Source organism: Phoca vitulina, unplaced genomic scaffold, assembly GCF_004348235.1.
Source record: "Phoca vitulina isolate PV1807 unplaced genomic scaffold, GSC_HSeal_1.0 scaffold13, whole genome shotgun sequence".
Lineage (NCBI taxonomy): Eukaryota > Metazoa > Chordata > Mammalia > Carnivora > Phocidae > Phoca > Phoca vitulina.
In genome coordinates this window covers 593,127-608,600 of record NW_022589716.1, presented here as the reverse complement: position 1 = coordinate 608,600, position 15,474 = coordinate 593,127, and the positions used below count along the sequence as shown (strand labels likewise).

General features: G+C 44.9%; 1 protein-coding gene across 1 annotated transcript; it reads right to left on the bottom strand.

Moving 5' to 3' along the window:
* Positions 1-7,496: 7,496 nt before the first annotated feature.
* Positions 7,497-9,015, bottom strand: LOC116636916 (olfactory receptor 1I1). Its single transcript, XM_032412113.1, is given in 3 exon segments — positions 7,497-7,997; positions 8,000-8,449; positions 9,007-9,015. Coding segments are annotated over 3 exon segments (960 nt in total).
* Positions 9,016-15,474: the final 6,459 nt, after the last annotated feature.

The window sequence follows — 15,474 nt, the reverse complement described above, 5'->3', positions numbered from 1 at the left end:
TTTGGGAGGAGTCAGGCTGGAGAGTGGTGGGATACGCCCCAGGAGTCTTTGAGGTAGCTGCTGACAGTGGGGAAGAGGTCAGGGTCAAGACAACACCTGTTCACAAGTCCCAGGCAAGGGGGACAAAAGGGGGGTCCATCAGGGTATCCCAGCACCTCAGAGAAGCTGGAGGCTGATATGGGAATGAAAGCAGCCCTTGGCCCCACCCATGTCACACCAAATGATTAAAAACCACTCACATAGCGTATCTATATCATCTATCTATCTATCTATCTATCTATCTATCTATCTATCTATTATTTATTTATTTATTTATTCATTCTTGGTAACAGAATATTCTTTTAACAGTGTTTCTCTTCTTTTCCTGTTGCATTTATTTGGCTAATTTATTTAGCTCATTTAATTCACTGTTGGCTATGATTCTTTCTCAGCAACCAGAAATTCTTGGTAAGTGTTAATAAAATGGTTATGAATACTGAGTTTCACATTTTGTGAAGTCTGGATTTTGGTAGCTGCTGTTTGGATTTAGGAGCCTGTGTGTGTGTATTCTCTTTCCCCCAAATGTTCTCACTGGCTGCAGACACGATGCGCTGTACTTATGGTGCCCGATGGATAAATCTAGCCCCCAGCAAAATGTTGAAAGAAGAAATGCAGGTGGAGGGGGCTGGTGAGGTTTGAGCAGAGCTCTGCACCTCTGTGGCAGACAGTGGGGGTTGGTGGATATGAACCCCAGCTCCCTCACCCCTCATGTGGGATGACTGAAGGTGTATCTTCCACATCGACCCCCCCAGATCCCCATGGGACCAAGCTCCAGCTGCCACTGGAAACTTGATTATCAGTATACTCTTTACTGACTTCCTTCCCTTCTCTTTCTCATTTCTCCACCCCCTTCCAGCATTTCCTGGATCACTTCCCAAACAAACTCCCTGCACTTGAATCCTTATCTCAGGGTCAGCTCCTAGAGGACCCCAAATGCAGACATTCTTTCTAGGCCTCAGTTTCTTTGTCCATCCAGAAGGAAGGATAACTCCCCCTGTTACCAAGGTGTAGGGGTGGGGATAATGGAAGCGGGGCATGTGTCTGTGGGCTGAGCCTCCTGTCTGCCATCTCCCTGGGATCCTTAGTTCCTGGGAATGGAAGTTGGAGAAGATCATGGGGAGCAGGCTCCCAGCTCTCCCTACCCACTTTTGTCATTCCCAGTTGTCCCTGTGCCTGTGTCAGTCACCTTCCAGGGTGAAGAGGCCCTTGCCTGACTGAGAGTCCATCCTTACAGGAGCCAAGGAAGAGGTGGTCGCCCAGAGATGTCCACCAGGGCAGCATCAAGCAGCTAGAGGGAGAGAGGGTGGCCAGTCACCATGTCACCAGGAGGCAGCTTCCTGAGGTGGGATATGGCGTCACCTGGCAGGCAGTTAGTGGGGCAGGATATCTTGGCCAGGGCTTCCCAGTGGCCCTTGGCGAAGCCCAGCAGGCCAGCTGTGGAGCTGAAGCTGAGGTGCAACAGAGCCTCCAGCCCCCTTTGCAGTGCCCTCCTTCCATCAGCTGCAGGTCTGCTGGGCTCTCCTGCTGGACAGGCCCCTGTACACACCCCAGGACTTCAGCAACTGGCCACCAGCAGCCATGCCAAGAGCTGTCGTCGTGTCCAGATTGCAGGACCTCTGGTTGTCCCAGAGAAAGGGGAGGCAGCCTGGAGAGGGGTGACCAACTCGTCAGCTGGGGCAAGTGGCCAGGGGTGGGAAGGGCCAGGCGGAGACCCCATGTCATTCCTTAGCTCCTCCCTCCTCTCTCCCAGGTCTCTGGGCTCAACTGCACTTCCACAAAAACATCTGGCCCTTGACTGGCTCCTGGGAGGTAGCCCCTAAGCCCTAGGAGTATCCTACTTGATAAGAATCTCTTTGTATATCTGGAAGCCATGCTAACAATGTGATTTATAGTGGGGGCCTTGGGCCACACTGTGTCAGTTTAACCTGGAGGGGCCAGAGACTGAGAAACCAAGGTCAGCCACATGGGCCATCAGCCATGTCTCTGTGGCTGTTATGGGCTGAATTGTGTCTATACCAAATTGATATGTTGAAGCCCCCATCCTCCCCAGTTCCTCAGGATGTGACTGTATTTGGAGATAGGGACTTTAAACTGTGATTAAATCAAGTGAAGTCTTTAGAGTGGGCCCTAATCCAATATGACTATCCTCATGAGAAGAGGACATTTGGACACAGGATGTGCGCACAGAGGGAAGATCATATGAGGGCACAGGAGATCATATGAAGGCACAGAAGATGGCCATCTACCAGCCACGGAGAGTCAGGCCCCAGAAAGAATCAAGTCTGCCGATGCTTTGATCTCGGACTTGTGGCCTCCAGAACTGAGAAAATAAATTTCTCTTGTTTAAGCCACCGCATCTGTGGTGTTTTATTATGGCAGAAATAGGAAACTAGTACTGATGAACTCTCGGGACAAGAAGACTCAGGAGCTTCCCTGGTTGGCAGTATACAATGTGTGTGGTCGAACATCATCGCTGGGAGAATTAAGTGCTGTCCACATGAATCCACAGGGAGGGGACACCTGGTCCCCTGGTGGCTGGTCCCTTCTGGACCCTGCCCCATGTGCCTTTTACCTTTGCTGATTTTAATCTCTATCCTTTCCCTGTAATAAACTGTATATAACAATTTTGCTGAGTTCTGTTGATGCCTTCTAGTGAATCATTGAACCTGAGGGTGGTCTTGGGGACTTCCCACTACACAGGTTCACAGAGATAGGAGTGACTCCCCAAATCCCTAGCAAATGTACTTTTGGGAGTAGGAGCTTCTCCTCCAGGACCTCAGGCTGAAGCCTTGCTGCACCCTTTCTCATCCCTTGCTGAAAGTGGCTTTCTTTTCCACCAGCTGATCCACCTATTGCCATCCAGAGCCCCACATGGGGCTGTAAGTCACTCACCTGGGAGGCCATCCAGCATGGTGGAGGGAGGGGTCAGGTTTTCAGGTCACACTACACTGGATTGGAATACTCCCTCGGCCCTGATCTAGCATATGGCCTTGGAACAGTCACTTTCCTTCTCTGAGTCTCAGTGTTTGAGTCTCCCAAATTGCTTTGAATCACCCAACAAAATCCCATGTATAGAGAAAGAAGTGTTATTGTGCTCTAATACTGGCCAGGGTCACTCTGTTCCTTCAGACCCCAATAAATGGGCTCAAGCCCCTTCTGACACCCTTGCTGAAATTTTGGAGAATTACCAGATGATTATTTTCTCATGGTCTCCTGTTACTGCTGAATTAAATAGCTTCACAGTGAGCTCGCTCTTCCTGGTTTCCAGGATGAGGTGCACTGGCCTCTCTCCTTGGTTTCACCAAGGTTCCTGGGTGTGTGACAGGTTTTACTGAGGCTAGGGGAGTGGAAGGAGAGTTTACATTGCATATCACAGCAACTTAATCTTGACTGTTGGATGTCTCTGTTCCAACCCAGCCTACCTCCTAGAGTCTTGCCATTGTACTGCCTTCCCATTTGTTCATTTGTTCATCCATTCATTTGTTCACTCATTCATTCACTCAGTCAACAAATATATTTTCAGTGGCTGCTGTATGGATTTGGGCAAGATAAGCATGAAAACACGGTCTCTCAGCTCTCAGCTCACAGTTAAGTGGGTGAAATAGACATTCATCAGAGAATCATACAAATGAATATAAAGTCACTAATGTGATGAGGAGAATGAGGACTAGTGAATGTCTTTGGGCAACTGATATAGCTGGGATAGGGAGGGGGTGAGAGGCTTCTCTGAGGAAGTGGGGTTTGCCTTGAAATCTCAAAGCTGAGGAGGCATTAGCTATGCAAAGTTCCTGTGGCACCATCTACCCCTTCATTTTCTGGTCCTGGGATTCAGCCTATTTCACCTCTCACTCTTTGGTCCCTGTTGGTCTCTCTGCTTCTTGTCACTCCCATCCATGTGTACCAGGATTTGCAAACTAGAGCCTGTGGGCCAAATCTGGCTCTTGAACTATGAACTATTTTTAAAAATTTAAAATGGTTGGAAACAAATCAAAAGAAAACATTTCATGAGCTACTTTTGATAATTTTGTTTGATAATTAAAACTTTAAACCTAGTGTCTATGAAGGGAGCCTTAGTGGTAACCGTAGGATTAATGTGCCCAGTTATATGTAATGTTAGAAAGCTCACACTGGATGGCAGATTTGAGACAGGATTTTCTGTCTTGCAAATTAATTAGGTTTTTTCCTGAGATCCCGGAGCCCAGCCAGTTGATACAGAAGGTGAAAACTTCCTCCTGATTTCCTTTTTATGGGTGACAATTGAAATATTTTGGTAGTTGAGTTATTTGGGAACCCATGTTGCCAGGTAGTCAAATTAGAACCTAAGGCAAGTATGTGGGAGGGTTTCTGGGGTGAGGGGAGAAAAGGAGTGAACATACGCCAGTCACTAAAACCCAAACAGTCAGATCCACTTCTACAATATATTTTATACATACTCTATTTTACCACTACAATCTGGCGGGAGAGAAGCACACGGAAGGTAGATATACGTTGAGAATCTTTCTGAATCATTTTGATGATGTCAACACATCTTTTTTTTTGCAAGAGTAAAAAAAAAGACTATATTTCATGACATGTAAAATGATATGAAATTCAAGTTTCAATTTCTACTCTTTGATGTATTGTTTATGGTGGCTTTCATGCTGGAACAACAGAGATGAGTCATTATGACAGGCTATATGATCTGTAAAGCTGATAATTACTATCTGGCCATTTATAGAAGGTTTTCTGACCCCCAATCCATGGGATGACTCATGGGTGGATTAATTCTGGGCCCTGCCCTACATCCCTGCTTCATGTCATGGTCCCCTCTGCCCTGTGGACCAATCCCCGTGGTGACCCCTGCTGTCCCCCATAACCTCCCACACATCCCACTCCCCTTGCTGTAGGCTGGGGACACACCTCCCCGTGATTTCTCTGTACAACCCAGGCTCTGTCCCACCACGGGAACTTTGCATATGCTTTCCCTCCCCGGGGACGATTACACCTGAGGTAGGGGAACTGGGCCAGTTTACAGCCGGCATAAATGTTTCTGAAATAGAGAAGCTTTAAATCCATTTTGTGAAACAACACTATCGCCACCTGGTGGCCATGTCCTCAAGCTGTAGCTGTAATTCTTTCAAAGCTTTTGGGGTGGTTTTGGGACCTTCCTCTCCAGGACCATGTCTATGGTAGGGAAAAACGGAAAATGTCTATGGAAAAATGCCCCAGGTCCGGCTATCTCTGAACTGAAGGCCTATTTGGGTCCCACATCTCTACAGCCCTCCTTTCCCTCCCCCACTTATCCCTGTGATCCCCAAACTTTAAGGCTCATATAAGCCCTGTGGGTTGCTGTTAAAGTTATGATTCAGTGGTTTGGGATGGTGTCTGAGTCTTCATTTCTAGCAAAATCCCCATGATGCCTATGTTCTGGTTCACGGATCTACTTGAGTATCAGTTGCTTCTTCTTCTATAGAAAAGGGGTCAGCAAACTCCTTCTGTGGCTGGCCAGACAGTAAATATTTTAGGCTTTGTGCACCATAGAGTCTCTGTCAAGATTATTCAACTCTGCTCTGTAATTTGAAAGCAGTCGTAGATGATACATAAATTAATGGGTGTGTTCCCATAAAACTTTGTGAGCACTAAAATTAGAATTTTATATAATTTTAATCTGTCATAGAATAGTCTTCTTTTATTTTTTCCCCCAACTATTTAAAAATATAAAAACCATTCTTAGCTTGCAGGCCATACAAAAACAGGCTGTGGGTTGGGATAATTTGCACATCCTTGCTCTAGGCTCCAACTTCTAGACAATATCATGTGATGTTAAGATCTGGGACTTTGGGATGGGTCCTCTGTTTGAACTTTGGCAGCTTCATTTTGCAAGCCTCAGCTTCCTTATCTGTAAAATAGGAACTTATATCACCTACCTTTTAGGGTTGTTGTTTAAAATATAATGAGATAATGCATACAAAGGGCTTAGCACGTGCCCAGCATGCAATAAAGGCCATTATTGTCAACACACTGAGACCCAGAAAATGAATCCATACAACTTAAATCCTTCATCTTTTCCTCCAGCTGTAACCCAGACTCTTAACCAGACATGTAGTGAGTCATGAACTTGAGGAGATGTGGTCTTTGCATGATGCCAGCCCTTCCTAAACTCACCGTACTCATTTGCTAGGACTGCCATAACAAAGCACCACAAACCAGAGGAGAAACTTATTGTCTCACTGTTCTGGGGGCCAGAAGTCTGAGATCAGGTATCATCTGGGTTGGTTCCTTCTGGGGACTGTGAGGGAGGATCTGTTCCACGCTTCTGTCCTGGCTTCTGGTGGTTTGCTGGCAATCTCTGGTGCTCCTTGGCTTGTAGAACCATCACCTTCATCTCTGCCTGCATCTCCACATGACCTTCTCCCCGTGTCTGTGTCTGTGTCCAAATTCTCCCTTTAGGTAAGATTGGCAGTCATACTGGATCAGGACACATCCTAATGACCTCATTTTAACTTGATTATCTCTGTAAAGACCCTATTTTCAGGTAAGATCACATTCTGAGGTCCTAGGGGTTTAGACTTTGACACATTTTCTTTGGAGACACAATTCACCTCCCAACACTAACTTTCCATGCATTCCAGTCCATCCTATCTGCTTGTTTCTGATCGCGCCTGTAGAATCAGATTGGGTTTGAAGTCAGGTGATGGACATCACAAGAAACACATGGACTCTGCAGCTAGTCCAAGGGCCTGTGTCCTCAGACAGAGGTCTGCGTACTCCCTGCTTCAGGGCCACCTGGAGAGCTTTTTAAAAAGGCAGATTCCAGGGTTCAGTGCCAACCTGTTGAATCACAATACCTGGGAGCCAAATGTCATTGTCTCTTATGATCCAATACATGGGGGGTGGGGTGGGGGAGGTGCACACGGGAGGCCTGATGATGACAAAGATCCCCAAAGTCATGGGCACAAGAGGTGGTCACAAGGTCCCTGTGAAACCAAGGCTGGTGGCTGCTGAAGCGAATAATAAGTGAGCTAATCTCAACAGATGCTTTCATTGTCCTTCTTCAGGTCACTTAGGAAGCATGGTGTTGTAACTGGCTACTATGTGTTGTCTTTACCAATATTAAAATGGTGTAGCAAAAAAAAAAAAATGGTGTAGCCAATCTTTTGTTCAACTATATTACCCACGTAGCGATCCCATAAGCCCAATACCCCAGAGAGGACCAATTTAAGACTTCTTTGAAGCCTTCTGATCTTCATGGGGAAGATAAATCATGGGGAAAATGCACACCTCTCCCTTTGGTTTCCCACAGTTTTTCATTCATCTTTATGACTCACTTACCACGGTGTGCCATAATGATTTATTTACATATCTCTATCCCCCACTCAATTCTGAACGCCTTGAGGGCAGGGATGGGACATATCTCTGTGTTCCCACCACCCAACAGTGGTTCTGGAACATGCTAAGTACCCAACAACTGTTCTATTCTAGGACTGAGAGGAGACTGCTTTGCTGATGAGCTTCTTCAGGGCTGCCTTCATGTCCTTGTTCCTTATGCTGTATATAAAGGGGTTCAGCATGGGGATGGCCACCCCACACATCAGGGCAGCTGTCTTGTCCTTCTGGGAGGAGGCAGGAGATGTGGGCTGCAAGTACACAGCAAAGATGGTGCCATAGAACAGTGATACCACAGTGAGGTGTGAGCCACAAGTGGAGAAGGTTTTCCATTTGCCCTGAGCAGAAGGGATCTTGAAGACTGCCCAGAAAATGCAAGTGTAAGAGAGGAGGATGCACAAGAGGGGGCTGATGCCCATGATGATGCCAAAAGCAAAAATCACCAGTTCGCTGGGGTGCATGTCAGAGCAGGAGAGTTTCAACAGGGGCGTGAGATCACAGAAGAAGTGGGGGATTTCGGAGCCAGCACAGAAGGTCAGTTAAGCCATGAGGCAGGTGTGCACGAGTGACCGGAGATTGGTGATCAGCCATGCCCACCCCCCCCCAGCAACCCACAGACACAAGGGCTTATGATGACTGAGTAGCATAGAAGGTAGACAATGGCCACAAACCGATCAATGGCCATCACAGGCAGGAGGGAGCTGTCCATGGTTCCTAACAGGTGGAAGGTGTATATCTGAGCAAGGCAGCCCACAAAGGAGATGACCTGGTTCTGGGTCCAAAGGTTCACCAACATCTTGGGGACGGTGGTGGAAGAGAAGAAGGTATCGACGAGGGACAGTTTGGAGAGGAAGAAGTTTATGGGTGTGTGGAGGCGGGAGTCTGTGATGATGGCCAGGACGATGAGCAGGTTCCCAAAGATGGTGACCAGGTACACAGAGAGGAACAGCCCAAAGAGGAGAGAATGAAGCTCTGGCTTTTCTGTGAGTCCCAGAAGGAGGAATTCTGAGACTCTGTTTTTTTTGGTTCCATGGACAGCCTGTGTCTACTGCAAAGGAAAAAAGGGGAGAGGAAAGCAACACAAAGCTGGGAGTCAGAGATGGAGTTCCAGTCCTGCCCCCCCACCCCGCTAAGATTGCAGAGTTCTGTGAAAATCTGTGGGTTTCTGTTTCTCCCCAACAAACCCATCCGTGCCAGAGATAGTTTGCATCTCAAAAACCTAACTCAGTTGTTTAGAGAGAACTTAGACATTGCCCATAAACACCTTTGTGTTTTCAGTGGAGCAACGCTTCGCAGAAAACAAAATTAAGCTGAATCAAGCCTAAACTGAAACCCAGCACAGGGAAAGGGAATCTGATCAGGCTCTTTTCTTCCTTGTCTTCCTTTCCCTTCATCTTTCTCTCTTTTCTCCCCTCCCTCCGTTTCATCCTTCCTTCACATGAAACAATTTTCGCATCCATTTCAGGTTAATGACCAAGGATACAAAGACAGTTCACACTTTTCCTCTGCTTCCAATGACGGCCAAATTTATTTGGGGCACTTTATGATCTTCTACCACGTCATCACTACACTAGACCCTCTCTCATCCTTTGTGAGACGCACCCAATACATGCTCAGGAGGACGTAGAGACCGTGGATGAACCCAGAAAGCTGGTTAAATGGAGATTTTAAAGAAAACTTTCATGGTAAAAAAAGAGTATCTGGAGATTTAAAGCTAATGGTATTTTGGAAGTATATTTTGCCATTAGTAGTAGGTTTGCAGGACAAAATTTTTTATATTCTCTTATGTTCTAGAGAGGCTGTCACTAGAAATTGAAAGAGTTTTTTACCCTCAGGAAAATATACATTGTTATAGTATGTCAAACAGCTGTTTAAGAAGTTTATTCAAAATAAAACTCCCAGACACAGCCTGGATGGTTCAAAGGTAAGCTGGTTTCATAAAAATGACAAAAATGTGCCCAAATGCCTGTTTGATGGAAAGCAAACTGTGCCATGTGCTTATTCCTGTAAGAAATATGATGACAAAAAAAGTGAGTTTATAAAAGAACACTCTGCTATGAATGGATATGAAAATAGTGACCAATATGAGACCAACATTTAAAGAAATGCCCACATGTAGGCATGTTGTGATAATATTCTCGTTCACCCATTTAACACTGCTAATGGGGATGACCCTGGTTTTACTTCCCCATGTACTTAGAAGGGAATTGGGAGTTCATCCTTGGCCATTTTAATCCGCAGAGTCAGAGGTAACTTTTGAACTCCTCTCTGCTTTGGCTTCAGCAATTTGGGACTTAGGAGCAGCTTCATGTCAAAAGCCCAAAGAAAGCATATGTTTATCCCATCCACACGAGACTGCCAAAGCCTGGTTGCATTTGCCTTTCCAGGTCTCCATCCCCTGGTGTGCACAGTGATTCTTCCTTTCACTCGTGAACATTTATAGAGAGTGTGTTAGGTGCCACATATTTCTCTTACAATACATGGATGATATAGAAAAAGCCCAGCATGGCATGACTCACCACGTTTTTGTAAAACCTCAATATTGACTCTTTTCAGCAAAGAGAGGATCTTCTTTAACTCATTGCTTACCTGGTTAGGTCCCCATGTCTTAAAGGCAATTGAGGACAAGAACACAACAGAGGCGTTTAGTGACCATATCTGTAGTGTTGAGCCTTCTTTTTCTTCTTCTTCTTCTTCTTTTTTTTTTTTAAGATTTATTTATTTATTTCAGAGAGAGAGCGAGCTGGAGGGTGGAGCAGAGGGAGAGGGAGAGAGAAACTCAAGCAGATTCTGTGTTGAGCACAGAGCCTGACGTGGGTCTTGATCTCAAGACCCATGAGATCATGACCTAAGCCAAAACCAAGAGCCAGGCGCTTACCTGACTGCACCACCCAGGTACGCAGAGTGTTGAGCCATCTTAGGAGTCACAGGTTCTTTATGTGCAGGTCTCTCAACATCCAGGAGAGGGAGATGGTGTTGACCACACCTGACAATGAGGAGCCAGGCTGAGAGCGATGCTAGGGGGCCCTCAGCTTGCACCTGCACCATGTCCCATCTGGACAGATTTATTTTTACTCTCTCACATGCCATTGCTTCTCTGAGTGCGCGTCATGAGAAGAGGCATTTCAAAGCTAAACTCTACTGTCAATACTTGCTAGGAAAACCATTCAATCACAAGCATCTAAAATTATTATCACTCTGCCTTCCAAGGAACGCTGGTCTCCAGAAAGATTTAAGGTTAGCTGAAGGGGGATCAGGATGTATATGGGAGAACACAGTAGGTAGATAGGTGTGTATAGGAGAGGTTATATGTGACTCTGAGGTGTTGTGAGAACAAGGGGAGGGATGCAAATATCTGCCATGAGGAGCAGGACCCCTGGAGGTGGAAGAGGTGTTGAAAGGGGGCTTTCAGGAAGGGAAGCAGCATAATCTCCTCTTTGGTAACCTCAAGAGATCGCTAGCCAAATATTTTACTACTTATTGTGATTTTTCAGAGTTCTGTTTGAGGCTTTGAAGGTGATGCTTAGGTTCCTCTGGGCTGCATACATTATTGAGAGTCCCTTCTTGGCAACACATGTGCAGCTGTCCTTGGTATTGATATGAAGTCCTTGGGTGCACTAGAGTAGTGGTTCTCAACCGTGAGCTGTATCAATGTCTCCCAGAGGGCTGGAGCCATGCCCTGGAGTGTCTGGGGTGGGCTTGAGAATCAGCACTTCTAGGAAGTTCCCAGGGATGCTGATGCTGCTAGTCAGGGGACCACATCTGGAGAACCACCACCCACAGTGGAGAGAACTGTTTATCAATCTCTCATTTGTGTGGGTGTCCCTCAACTGCAGACTCTAACTGTTCTTTCTTCTCATGACCTGCTACAGAGGGTGTGCCCTCTATGCCCTCTATCCACTCAGAGGGTGTAGAATTGGTCTCAGACACTTCTCTGTCTGGGTATCCAGAAACGGAAGGATTTCCTCTTTCCCAGTCCCGTCCAGCTCACTCTCCTTCCCCATCCCTCACTCACTTATGAGGATGGTATCACCAAGAGGATGGTCTTGGCAAACCTCCTTCTCCACTGACTTCCAGAAGGTCCTGAGGTCAGTGCTAAGCCCTCAGGAAGGGCAGAGGGAGACCACTCAAGTTGTGGTGGCTGGGACAAGTCTGATGTCTGGGTGGGGGCAATGATGTGTTGGCCCCGCCTGGGGCAGGTGAGCAGGGGGCCAGGGACGCAGTAGGATATTTACAGTTTGGGGGCTTTTGGGGACTCTATCCCCATGGCTCCTTGTTAAGAAAGAAAATGCTAATTGTTTTGTTTCTATTCTTGCCACATGTGGCTTATTCCCTGGGGTATGTGCACTCTCAGATGACGGAGGGGTGAGGAGATGGAAAAGTCACCAGGGATTCACTCTCACTGAACACTCCCCCCACCCCGCCCCCAGCCAAATCCTCTCCTAGCCCAGACTGAGCCTCATAGCAGTTCCTAGGCAGGGAGGTCTGGCGGTCCAAACCCTCCACAGGGCACTCAGATGCCTGAATCAATGTCATTTCATTCATTCTGTCATGATGGGAATTCAACAAGGAAGAGAATTTATGCAGTCTGGTTTGCCAAGGAAAGCTCCTAGAAAGTCAGAAAAGTCAATAAGGGCAAATGAATGAATTTATCAAACAATTCTTGTCACCTGCCATAGGTCAGATGCTGTGCTTGACTTCAAACCACATCCTTGTTAAAAATGCCCTCCTGGGGGAAGAATGAAGGGGGGGAATTCAGAGAGGGAGACGAACCATGAGAGACGATGGGCTCTGAAAAACAAACTGAGGGTTCTAGAGGGGAGGGGAGTGGGAGGATGGGTTAGCCTGGTGATGGGTATTAAAGAGGGCATGTTCTTCATGGAGCACTGGGTGTTATGCACAAACAATGAATCATGGAACACTACATCAAAAACTAATGATGTAATGTATGGTGATTAACATAACATAATAATAAAAAAAATGCCCTCCTGTCAGCCACATGAAGGGCTCAGTCTTCATTAACCCTACCAAGTGCACTTTGTGTGGGGATCAGGGAATCTCTGTTCTACTCTTGCCACCAACAATGTTGGTGAGCCTTTGTTGGGTTGCTCACATCATGACCCTAATTTCTGTTCCCTTATTTCCTGGAATCCTTTTCTTTTTACCTTCTCTTCCATTGGCTTTCTGTTGTCTTTAAAAAAATTTCTTTTAAAATGTGTACAGTCTAGGTCTCCATCCCTCCAGTTCTGAACAAGCCCCCTCAATGGATTGTCCCTATTAATGATTTTTTATATAACCTTCCAGAGTCTCTTTACACACACACACACACATTTTCCCCTCTTTTTGTACATAAAAGTAGCATACTATAATACTGTTCTACATCTTGCATTTCTTACTTAATTTATTTTCTAGTGTTTTTTAAATTAATTTCAGAGGTAGAATTTAGTGATTCATCAGTGCATAGAACACCCAGTACTCATCTTATCTCCTGCCCTTTACTTTTTAAATTATTATTATGTTATGTTAATCACCATACATTACATTAGTTTTTGATGTAGTGTTCCATGATTCATTGTTTGCGTATAACACCCAGTGCTCCATGCAGAACGTGCCCTCTTTAATACCCATCACCAGGCTAACCCATCCTCCCACCCCTCTCCTCTCTAGAACCCTCAGTTTGTTTTTCAGAGTCCATCGTCTCTCATGGTTTGTCTCCCCCTTCGATTCCCCCCCTTCATTCTTTCCCTACTGCTATCTTCTTTTTTAACATATATTGTATTATTTGTTTCAGAGGTACAGATCTGTGATTCAACAGTCTTGCACAATTCACAGTGCACATACCCTCCCCAATGTCTATCACCCAGCCACCCCATCCCTCCCACCCCCCACCACTCCAGCAACCCTTGGTTTGTTTCCTGAGATTAAGAATTCCTCATATCAGTGAGGTCATATGATATATGTCTTTCTCTGATTGACTTATTTCACTCAGTATAACACCCTCCAGTTTCATCCACGTTGTTGCAAATGGCAAGATTTCATTCCTTTTGATGGCTGCATGATATTCCATTGTATATATATACCACATCTTCTTTATCCATTCATCTGTTGATGGACATCTTGGCTCTTTCCACAGTTTGGCTATTGTGGACATTGCTGCTATAAACATTGGGGTGCACGTACCCCTTTGGATCCCTACATTTGTATCTTTGGGGTAAATACCCAGTAGTGCAATTGCTGGATCATATGGTAGCTCTATTTTCAACTTTTTGAGGAACCTCCATACTGTTTTCCAGAGTCTGCCCTTTACTTAATTTATTTTGGTGGTATTTTCATAGCCTTAATTTTTTTTTACAGCTCTTTATTTCACATGAGTAGATGGTGCCACAATCTATATCAATTTTCTTTTTTTTTTAATTTTATTATGTTATGTTAGTCATCACACAATACATCATTAGTTTTTGATGTAGTGATCCACGATTCATTGTTTTCATATAACACCCAGTGCTCCACGCAATATGTGCCCTCCTTAATACCCATCACCGGGTTAACCCACCCCCCCACCCCCCTCCCCCCTAAAACCCTGTTTTTTTCTCAGAGTCCATAGTCTCTCATGGTTCGTCTCCCCCTCTGATTTCCCTCCCTTCATTTTTCCCTTCCTTCTCCTAATGTCCTCCATGCTATTCCTTATGTTCCACAAATAAGTGAAACCATATGATAATTGACTTTCTCTGCTTGACTTATTTCACTTAGCACAATCTCCTCCAGTCCCATCCACGTTGATGTAAAAGTTGGGTATTCATCCTTTCTGACGGCTGAGTAATATGCCATTGTATATATGGACCACATCTTCTTTATCCATTCATCTGTTGAAGGGCAGCTCGGCTTTTTCCACAGTTTGGCCACTGTGGACATTGCTGCTCTGAACATTGGGGTGCATATGGCCCTTCTTTTCACTACATCTGTGTCTTTGGGGTAAATACCCAGGGGTGCAATTTTCTTTTTTTTTCATCAATTTTCTTTTGATGAATGTTTCCAGTCTTTGCTAAAAAGAATACTTTGTACACATATTATTTCACACTTTGTCATGTCCAACAGGATATATTAATGGAATCACACAGTGTGTAGGCTTTTGATAGAGCTTGGCTTTTTACACTTAGCATAATATTCTTGAGATTAAACTAAGTGGTTGCACGTATCAATAGTTCCTTCCTTTTTATGACTAAGTAGTATCCATGGTATAGATGAACTGTAATGTATTTTCCAGTCATTCACAAAAGGTTGTTTCCAATTTGGCTATTACAAATAAAGCTGTTATGAACATTCATGTGCAGGTTTTTGTGTGGATATACGTTTTCATATCTCTGAGAATATGAGTGCTGGGTTGTGTCAGTGTATGTTTAAGCTTTTAAGAAACTATATATGTACTACTATATATATTTTATGTACACATATTTGTAAGAAGCTAGATATAAAACTGTATATATTTTATCTGTCATCTATCTATCTATCTATCTATCTATCATCATCATCATCTATCCATCCATCTATCATCTATCTATATCAATCATCTATCCAGTACCCCAAAGCCCCTTTATGACTCCACATTTTTTTTTTTAGATTTTCTTTATTTATTTGCGAGAGAGAGAATGAGAGATAGAGGGGAGAGAGTCAGAGGGAGAAGCAGACTCCCCGCTGAGCAGGGAACCCGATGTGGGACTCGATCCTGGGACTCCAGGATCATGACCTGAGCCAAAGACAGTCGCTTAACCAACTGAGCCACCCAGGTGCCCCTATGACTCCACATTCTTATTCATCTCTTCTCTTCAAAGATAACCACTTTCTGGATTTCTAACACCTTAGATTAGTGTGCCTTTTCTTGAACATTAAACACAGTCATGTATAATTTTTTTCCTGTTGTCTTTTACTTAACATTGTATTTGTGAGAGTCATTACAGTTGCTGTGTATAACAGTAGTTTACCTCTTCTCACTGCTCTGCAGTACAACTTGGGTAAGATATTTTGAATTGAGTTTCTTTTTCTTGGAAAGGATCCCTAAAATTGATACCCAGT